Source organism: Pleuronectes platessa, chromosome 16, assembly GCF_947347685.1.
Source record: "Pleuronectes platessa chromosome 16, fPlePla1.1, whole genome shotgun sequence".
NCBI classification, from domain to species: Eukaryota; Metazoa; Chordata; class Actinopteri; order Pleuronectiformes; family Pleuronectidae; genus Pleuronectes; species Pleuronectes platessa.
Genome location: NC_070641.1, coordinates 7,225,689 through 7,236,193, shown reverse-complemented (window position 1 = coordinate 7,236,193; position 10,505 = coordinate 7,225,689). Strand labels below are relative to the sequence as shown.

The following is a 10,505-nucleotide window of genomic DNA, read 5'->3' as shown; positions in this document are numbered from 1 at the left end:
AGTGACCTGTGATGCCTAAACACTTCATTAAAAAGATGCTCTCTGCCATGGCAACAACATCACCATGCTCACACCAGCTCTGGCTGCCAGGATATTTCAGTAGGTGAGAGCAGCGAGTCTATTTAGAGAGGTGAGAAACATCCTCCTTGTGCTGCTAAAGGTTCGCAAGATGAGTGAGAATGACGACAACAAGCTGTAAAGTGTCTCCAGAGATGGGGACTTTTACTACGTTGTGTTGGTACAAAGACTATTTCCAACAACCTGGTGTTGTGACTCAAAAGAAGCTCTCTGTGTGAAAGTCTGAAAATATCCAGACACTAACTGATGCAGCAGCTGTAAACGGAAAACAGCTTTAGGGTGCATTACGCCACCTTCAGGTGATGGTAAAAACATGGGGAAAAACTATTATTAATAGATTTTTTATAATTTAATGAAGCTTCAAGGATTCAAAATTCATGATACATTCCCACTGTTTATCTGAACTGACCCCATGTTCAAACATTCTCAAATCATTTGACCCCCTCTGTTAAACAGCATTTAATAGCTAGAGAGCCAGTTATTTCATGCAGGAGGCGGTGGAAGCCAAAAACAGAGCAAAAAGGGAGGGACTGCTGGACTTACAGTCATCAGGTGGAAACAAACTTTACTACAAATGAAGGTTAATTACTTTGTAACTACTGAAGTGTAAATAAACGAAACAAAATTGAGTATTTGTCAATGTTGTGTTTACAGGATTATGCTGCCCCCAGGTGGCCAAAAGGTTAAACTGAAGCATGCACAGAGAAAAACTCTATAGATGGTTGTCCTTTTCATTCTTCAGGCTTTGTGCAGATTCAAATGGAGATATATCATGTTAATGAGGTTAAGATGTGGTAATGGCAAATACAGTTTAAGAGTCTAATATTTCCCTCTAGTGGACATAAAAAACAGCAGACTAGAGATCCAGATGTGGAAATCCACTTAAAGGATTCATCTCACAGTCTGTTTGATCTGTAGTTTTTTCGAACATGGAAAATCATCAGCTCGAAACCTGCTCCTCAAGAGACTGAATCTTTGAGTAGGCATTTCAATCAGCAGTGCTTACTTAAGGATTACACGTTGTCATATTTTGTCACAAGTTTAGAGATGGAAACTATATGGATATTATTATCAAAACGTGGCAGGTATTTCCCCTTGTTTAGTGCCAGACATGTCTTGAGTTTTAAAACAAATCCCTTCGGATGTTTTGTGATTTTCCCAAACCCAGACAAACTCTCATCCTCGCAGTGAAAAACATGGTGTTCCTGTGTAGGAGCAGTGACGACTGTGGAAAATAATTTCTGCACAAACAACATTAATGAGGCTTTTTGGGAGCTTTGAAAAGCAAACACTGTGAGCATTTTAAATTCTAGTTCAAGACAAAGACAGCTCAATTTCAATGACTTTTATTAAATAATAACTCCTCAAACAATATAAAGTGCAGGCTTGAAACAAACTCTCACAATTGACTTAACATCTTTTTTTTTTTTTTGCGGTTAGTGTCTGTTTATCATCTGTCATGTCTGTCCAGTCATAATTTATGAAAACTGAAATACAACAGATCATACAGAGGATGGACAGTTGAAGCTACATACTGTGACCTCAGATCCACATGGCAACTAAAGGTTAGAAATATATTAAAGAGCCAATTCACGCAAATCACAAATCCATATTTTTCAACTTACTCCAGTTTTACATGACCAGGTAATTCATCATCATAGACTCTAAATAAAGATGGATAATGCATCTCCACTTCATCCCACTAAACAGAAATTAAGCCAAAATATCCCGGATATGATGGCTGCCATCATTTGGAGCCAGAGCCTGCAGAGCAGCGATCAGGGAATTTAGATGTGGTCGTGTGAGCTTGGAGTCACATGCGCTGGACCAATCACAAGTCAGTCCCAGCGGTCAATCATAACGTTATCAACCTCGCTCTAGCATTATTTTTGGGAGGCATCACGTTGTCCATCTTTAAATACAGTTGATGTTAGTCATAGTTTTATTTGCTGAGGATCATCCAGTGTAACGTATTCAACCTAAAGAAAATCACATGTTTGTTTTAGCCTGAATAGCACTTGCCACAGTCAATTTCATAAGCATCCACAAAGCTGTTTCGGAATCATAGAAAATAATATTTCAAGCAGATTTATTTTTGGTCCCGTTTCTTCGCTATCATATAAATTCAGTGACAGTTTTCTGTACGTCCACTGGTACTTCAGTATAATTGTAAAGTAGCTAAATGACAAATTGTTAACAAATACAGGATAAAGACCACAGCTATATTACACTTTCTGTGTATTACGGGAACCTGAAAGCTAGTTTGAATGTGGGACTGGTGATGATGACACGATCTCTGCAATGAAACCAACATGGCTTAAACATTACAGATTCATATGTCGGTTTTCATTTTCTCAATTAAGTCTAAAACAATTTAAATATTAAATTTACAATAATTACCAATCAGAGAAAATGAGCCTGACTTTAGTTTCATACATAAAAGGAAAAATAATCTGAATCAGATTACTTATGTAGGTGTTTTTTGTGATTAGGTTGAATTCAACTTTACCTATTAAAACTTAAAACTCTCAAACATGACATGAGAGAAAACTTCAGCAGCTCTGCCACAAAACAGGCAGTTTGTTGGTTTTAAGTTTCCACATCTTGTTCACTGAGGAGAACCTGAAACCTGACACCAAAAATAAATCCGCTTGGAAATGTTGAATTAACAGTTTGTGGTCTCAGTTAGTGATTGGATTGTTTTCTTTTGCAGCCCTACTTTGTGATTTAGACAGAAACTAAAGTTATTATATATAAATCTAGCTTAGTTCAGCTTTCTGTTTAATTTAAATAATTAGAGTAGAAAAGGAAGAGCAAAGTCAACAAATAGAAAGTAAAAAAAAAGTAAAATCATACTTTAAAGTGCTTGTAGCAAACATCAACTGTGCATGCATCTCAATGATTATCAATGATGTTATGTTTATGTGACGACTGGCGCACTAACAGTGATAGAAAAGTTGTACAAAAACAGTAGAAATCAAAGAAGTGGCCTTATATAAAGATATTATACTCTATACAATGAATTAATCCAGTTAATTTAAACTATAATATCATTATTATGGTCAAATAATACACATTATTTGTGACATGGCTAGTCCAAAAGTGCATCATCGAGAATAAATACACACACCCACACACACATTAACTCCCACACACGCACATGATCTAGGCTCAGTGCAGTTGGTTAACCTGCCTGATTTAAAGACCTATGAACGAACAGAAAGACAAAGACACTTCTCGTGAAAACACTCAAGTGGCCCCTGGTTTGATCCATCTGTCATGATGAGTGAACTCTTACCAGAAGGTTTTTCCTTCTGCTCGGACTCAACACTTTAATAAGTGTTTAAAAAACAGCAGAGGTGACAGTCAGGCCGCTCACGTCGCACCCTGGGGAGATCTGTGGATCCTTCAGGAAGGAAACAACACAAAACGACATGAAAAAAATGATTTGATTCTCATGCTTTATATATATCTATGACCTATGAAGATGTAGAGCTGAAACTGAAAATATAAACTTTGTTTTCTCATATAATCATAATTTGTTCTGAGACGGTAACGTTAGAGCCACAAAGTTCAGGCTCATATGCAACAGATTCCCAGTGACAGGTACAGAGATTTAAGAGTGAGAGACAAGTACTGCACTGCATTGCACAATTGCTACTATGAGGTCTGGCCGTCTGCCTGGCTGGTAAAAATGTAATGCTTGCGGGAGTGTGAGCGAGCACCAGCAAATCGCCCTGCACAGAACAAGTTAGCCATCTCTTACATTATAATGAATAAATGTAAAACATGTTTTGGTTCATTGTGAAACAGTGGCGGGACAAACTGGAATACAGCAGGCTGCTACCATCTAGATAATTAAGGATTTCACACTGTATTTGTCAGATGTAGCCCATATTGAATTAATGAACAAATCAAAATTACCATTTACTCAATTACAAAATTTACTAAAAGAATTGTTGTGTATTCACACCCGATCGATTCAGTCGACAGAGGCTCTGAAAACGAGTTTCTACAACTCCACGTGTTTAAGCGAGAGCTATCACATACCTCGAGTGCCCCTCGGGTCCCTGGCGTCATCTCTTGTGATGTCTGGTTACACTGGTGAACGCTCTGTTCTGTTGAACACAAACACATCATCTGGAGATAAATAAACTAACAAATATCATTTTCATGCTCTGATGTTAATCAGATGAATGCAGCATCAGGTCTTATTCATCTAATCAAACTAATACTAGTCTTAGGTCACAATACAAACCTGAAACAATTTCCCCTTTAACTAAATTTTCCATAAAAAGATTGGTTTAGTTTTGAACAAATAAAGAATTGACTGTTTTCCCTTTTCAGATCAGATGATTATCAACACCCTGAAAAATAACCTCAGATCATGTGTTTATTTGCTCTTTTTATCATTTATTCTGTTAAAAGCTTGTGATTGTTTCTTTCTATGTTAATTTTTCCTCTAACAGGAGCAGCTAGGACATAATTCTGTTGTCTTTTAAAAACATACACACACAACTTAATGTGCCTGGAGGATGGCGAATCAACAAAAATCGACAGCCTCAAAGCGCATTACTGCCCCCCAGAGGCCTTGAAGCTCCTCACACAAACAGACTTATAAAAAGCCTGTTTCTGACTAACAAGGTTAAAGATCCAGTTACCTTGTGCTCTGTACATCTCATGGAAAAGTTCTCTTCATTGAGGAGGCAGCCTAAAACACAAAGGAAGACACTTTAATAATTCAATTTGTTCATGCTGATTGAGATTGACGGCCTTCAGATCGCCCTAAAACACACAAACACAAAGGGAAATAATGTCAAAAGTTCGGCTTTTGGAGTTGAACCTTCGTACACCCATAAAAAGTGACTCAAGCTTTCAGCACTTTAAATATTTTCACAGCCTCAGTTGACGCAGGTGGGCAAAGAAACTTAACAACAACAAAAAACATAGAAAAATATATCTGTTAAAGTGACATGTGATTATCAGTCCATGTGTGTAGAGGGACAGACAATAGCGGACACACACACACACACTCCTGTAGTCAGAAGATAAGTTCCACCAGCAGATTATGACGCAACGCTGTGTTTTAGCCAGAGGTGTAAAAAGTACTGAAATATTGTACTCAAGTAAAAGTACCTTTACTTTGATGAAATTTTCTCAAGTACAAGTAAAAGTATCCATCTAAAAATCTACTCAAGTAAAAGTAAAAAGTAGTTCATTTAAAATGTACTTTAAGTAAAAGTTACTTAGTTACTTCCAACAACTTGATGGGGGCCGCTCCTATACAGTGCAAAAAAGGACAAGGGGTCATAAATACAATCCAATAACAGTTATTTTTAATTAAAGGAGAATCTTTACAAATATAAGTGCAATGACATTAAACATGTCAAACATTAAACATTTAAGAACTTTTGGGAGGATCATGTCAAGACATGAACCACATGAAAGCAAAAATAGGCGCCTAGAGTGAAGCTTGCATAGAGCGCCAAATGTCCTAGCGCCGGCCCTGTGTAATGCAGTGATTCTCAAACTGCGCGGAGGCATAACAGGTGGGGCGCGCGACCGGGAGGAGAAAATGCAGGGCGGAACTAATATTCTAGCTGAACTAATGCTTTGACGTCCGCATCTCTTTAACGGCGGAGCAGTAAACAAATCGCTCTTTAGCTAGAGCCAGGAGTCGTCAACCCGCGGCTGCAGTCATCCACTCTATACAGCATCTACCACTGCAGTGAGAATTGCCTTGCGCCTTGAACTGGGTTTTTTTTACTCAGTAACGGATGTAATTTCCAATGTAGCGAAGTACAATACTTCAGTCAAAATCTACTTAAGTAAAAGTAAAATTACCCATTTCAAAAGCTACTCAAAAAATTACAAAGTACACAAAAAAATTACTCAATTACAGTAACGTGAGTAAATGTAATTCGTTGCTTTACACCTCTGGTTTTAACCTCATTAGTGCAGAATAAGCAACGCCCCATTTATCCAGGAACATAAATATGAATGCATCAGGTTTTAACAAAGATCAGTTCTATATGTGAGGGTTTACACAAGACTCGTAACCTACAGTCTTTCTCACAGACAAGCAGAGTAAACTGAGATCAATTAAGAAAACATTTTAACGTTGGTCTGTTCCGGTAAACATCTGTATGCATCTGTGTAAATGTTTTAAACACTTTGTAATATTTTAGTATACATAAGAATTCTGACGTCTTCAATTTCAGATTATTGAATTTCAAACATTTTAAGACCTCACATAAACCCTGATATTATTATGAGCAGCAGCGGTTCAGCGAGGAGGCCATCATGTCAGACAAGCAGAGAAGCATGTTGAATTTAGGAACAGAGCAGAACCGAAGCTTGACATTTTGGATTTTTCGGATCCCAACAATAATTCGGACAAAAACTTTGTCATCAGACTTTCCCTGAAAAAGATCACTTGCTCTCAATGGCCTATCCTTGTATGAATAAAGGTTTGTTTAAATGAATGAAGGCTGTACCTGACTGAATGGCGCATCTGTAGTGATAGTTTCTGGGACAGCCCTTCTGGAAACAGCCCATTATTGCACCGGTTTGTTGGCAGGTTGAACAAACCTGAGATAGAGAAAAGACCAAGTGAGAAATAAAACAAACACAGCGTCTGTTCTATACGATTTATTTTTCCAGTGTTGGGTCAGTGTTAAACTACTTTTAATCCTGATACAGACTCAAGATTCAAACTTTGAATTATTATTATTATTTCTTTCATTTTTACTGTAAACAATGTGACTATGCTTATCTCATCAAAACGGTGATGGCAGTAACATTTACTTACTAAAAGCTAATATTTGAGCAGAAATTGCAAGTATTACTGATTCCAGAAACTTAAATGACAATATTTTATGACGTTCCCCATTTTCTTGCAGACTAAGTTGACCATGAAAACAAACAAAAGTTTGTTTGTGTAACTCACTGCTTCCTGTGCGAGCCGGGCTGCCTCCTCTAACCCGTAGAGCTTTCCCCTGACGAGGAAGACGCTGGCGGACCAGATGCCGCAGTCCTCGTGGATCCAGCACTCATCCATATGAGGAGGCAACTTTGGGAGCGAATCATGATCCCTATCGAGCGAACATCTGACGGCAGGAGAGCGGTTGTGACCATCACAACCACCGTCTGAGGAATTTACTGAATGGCTATTAGCGAGTCCATGTGCGTCGTCTTCCTCTTTCTGCTCAGTTCTGCAAGTCTGGCCATTCAGAGACGAAGTGGTGGAATAGTACGGGCCGTGAAGGTCCCCGAGCCCCATGGCGTTGGCCGTCTGACCACACAGGCTGCATGACAGCGTGGCCTGACACCCGCTCTCTGAGCCGACCCGACCCAGCTGGAAACAGGAAGTGCTGGGAACAGATCCAGACAAAGACATGGCGGCTGTCTGCTGCTGTCCCCCTCGGCTGCTCCGCACGGTCGCCTCCTCTTCTTGATAGTTGACAACCGTGCACATCCTGAGCGCCATGTGAACGAAGGGACAAAACCTGTCCGACTTCTTGTCCTTTTTCTCCCCTTTGACTTTTGCATATTTAAGCATGATTTCTGGCTCTCTGGGAGAAAACAGAGCAGAGGGTCCAGTCTGAGTTTGTCTTTTTCTCTTTCGTCTGGTGACAGTCTTTTTGTTTCCTGACACACTCCTGCAGGATGAGCTCTTTTGGTTCTGCTGTGGAGAGATTCTGAGTTTTTGCTTCTGTTTTGTTCTACTTAACGTTTTTGTTTTGTGAATGGCGGGTGGCTTCTTTTGCTTGATGCATTTTGCGTACGAAGCTTTAAGGCGAGGCTGCGGCGCCCGAGGAGGGGATTTCCTCTCTGTCTGAGCTTCCACATCAGACTCGTCTGAATTACTGCTCACTCTTTGGGAAACATTTGGCTGTGACACCGACTCGTCTGCCTCTGGGCTCGACGACCTTACCGCGAACTCCATCATGTCCTCCGAATCACAGTTTTCATTGTAAATACCCACTGCGTCGCTTTTGGCCTGTCTCCTTAAACTGTGCCGAGACACACCGTAAGTGAACTGTTGCATGTCAGACGAAGACTTTCTGATCCTGTTGCTACGTCGTACTTCTTTAGGAGTCTTTTCCTCCTCACTCTGAGGTGGAGTTGGTCTCATCGCGCTCTTCTTACAAGAGATGTTTTTCTTGTAAGGAAAGTTGCCGCTTTTTTTCTTGTCATTAGAGACTGAAACTTCGATAACATCGCTGTCATCACTAGTTATATCAACAGGAGATTCCACAGGGTTGCCGTAGACGGCACTGAGGTCTGACAGGAGGACGACGGGCCTGGTGTGATGAACAGGAATGTTGAGTGAGCTGTCTGAGGAGTCTTCTGAGTACGAGCTGTCAGGGCTGGGCGAACTTAAAGGCTGAGGTAGGTGATAGCAACCTCTCCCTTCATCCACTGAGGACACAGCCGGCGACAGAGGCTCCACAATGTGCCTCACACCATCTTGGATGAAGGGACCGCATAAGAGTGGCTCCTTCGCAGAGGAGACAAGGAAAATAACATCGGAGCCGCTATCGCTCTCCTCCCCGCCACTGCTTTCAGGAACTGGGCCGCTGCTCTGGTCGGGCTCGTAAAAACCCGGATGCCACAGGTTGCCGTGAACTCTGTCGTGGTACAGGTCGAGTCCGGGAGCGAGGGTGGAATTCATGTAGTTACCTAAAGCCTCAGATCCCGGCTCCATGTCTCTGCAGTGGACGAGTGCTCCCGGCTGCGTGGAGAGAGGATTGAAGGATGACCCAGCTCTGGATCTGTATGAGGAGGTGATGTCTGCGCTGCAGCTCGGCGGCCGTCGGTGGTACCACTCCGGCTTCTTCGCCAGGTCCATGGCTTCAGTGTGGCTGCGGGTCAGGGGCTTGAAGCTCTTTGACAGATCCATTGCCATGAGAGATGGATCCTGGGAGGACACTTCCATCACTGCAAAACACAAAGATGAACATTATTGTGATGTACCATTTCATGATGCTTTCTTATAGATGGATTATGAGAGATTAGGTCCCTGGAGATTATTTGTCCACTACATGATAGATTCTATAAATCACTGATCATTTTACCTTTTAAAGATGTCACCCTGACAGCAACATCTTTCCTAGAGCTGCAATGATTTGTTGATGGATAAAATCTACTTTGGTTTTTGATGATAATAGGATAAATAATCATTGAGTTTCAGACTCTTGATTGGACAAGAATGTACTTGAATGAATGGCCATGAATAAATATTCATTTTTGCAACATTAATATTTAAATGTTTATAATGTACACATCCATATGAATGTTTCTTACAATAGTGCTCATATAACATCTATATCTTGAGTCCGAATAAATTAATTGATAAATCATTTGACAGAAAAACGACACATATTAACATATTGATAAGTGTCTACAAGTTTTTAGCAATAATTCTTGATATTTACTGATTAATTGTCCCTCAAATTGTTTTAATTATCATTGTTAAACAGTGCAAAACATACAATTTATATAAAACATTACAATACACAGAAATAATATAAATTAATTATGTTTAAATTGGTTGAAAATAACAATTGTAATCTGATAACACACAATAAGACAGAGTCTACAAAATAATATCTTCAGTTGAGCTTTGATCTAAAAAAAAAAATCATCAGTCAACTAATCGATTAGGTGCACATCAAACAGGTAGGCCCGCCTATCTTTCCCTCCATGAGTGATGTCAACGGTAATCAAATACCATGGAGGACAAAACCCTGAGCAGCACTTGTGAACTGGAACAAAAAGTGGTTCAAAGTGGAACCGTACCCCTCTGGTGACTGCGGTTTGGAAACTGCGACCCCCGCGCTGCAGGATGTCCCCGTGCCCCTGAAACAGCTCTGGTAGACGGGCTAGCTAACACACCTCTCCGGGCCCATCGTCACCAGCACTGGATGTAAACAAAGGCAGCGGCGGCCCGGGTTCATGCTAGCAGGCTAGTTAGCCGCAGTCCGGCTAAAGCTCATTCGGGTCGGGGACGAAACGCGACGTGACACCGAGCGAAGAGCGTTTTAAAATCCGGCCCACAGGTGTAAACAGGCTCCAGATTAGTGTTGGTATTTTAAAGTTGTCATCATGGACACCGTCTTCCTGCACTGTCAAGTCACAGCGAAAAACATAGAGGGCACCGGAAGAGAACTACGTGCCTTCAAAGTAAAAGCTCGACGTCTTCTTGTCTAACAACAACAACAACAACAACAACCATTACTACTTATTCTACTAAAACTAATACTACCTCTACTACTACTACTACTATTGCTACTACTACTACTAATAATAATAATATATTCTGTTTACAATGGACCTAATATTATTGTGTATGTATTGTATCTATACTCATGTATCACTTTTAATACTGACTGTGTGATGTCTTTTTACTACGGAAGAGGATT

General features: G+C 40.3%; 1 protein-coding gene across 1 annotated transcript; it reads right to left on the bottom strand.

The window, feature by feature from the left end:
• Window positions 1-1,408: 1,408 nt before the first annotated feature.
• Window positions 1,409-10,250, bottom strand: LOC128458194 (uncharacterized). Its single transcript, XM_053442923.1, has 6 exons — window positions 9,883-10,250; window positions 7,028-9,021; window positions 6,576-6,669; window positions 4,740-4,789; window positions 4,129-4,196; window positions 1,409-3,484 (listed from the first exon to the last, which is right to left on the bottom strand). Exons 2-5 carry the CDS (start codon window positions 9,017-9,019, stop codon window positions 4,155-4,157), a joined length of 2,178 nt encoding a protein of 725 aa, XP_053298898.1. The 5' UTR covers window positions 9,020-9,021; window positions 9,883-10,250; the 3' UTR covers window positions 1,409-3,484; window positions 4,129-4,154.
• Window positions 10,251-10,505: the final 255 nt, after the last annotated feature.

Bases quoted from the DNA above. Each gene is read 5' to 3' on its own strand.
- LOC128458194 (XM_053442923.1), bottom strand. From the start codon at position 9,019: ATGGAAGTGTCCTCCCAGGATCCATCTCTCATGGCAATGGATCTGTCA. The intron at 6,670-7,027 runs GTGAGTTACACA...TCTCTATCTCAG, and splicing joins CCCGGCTCGCACAGGAAGCA to GTTTGTTCAACCTGCCAACA. The intron at 4,197-4,739 runs GTAACTGGATCT...TGTGTTCAACAG, and splicing joins TGAGATGTACAGAGCACAAG to AACAGAGCGTTCACCAGTGT.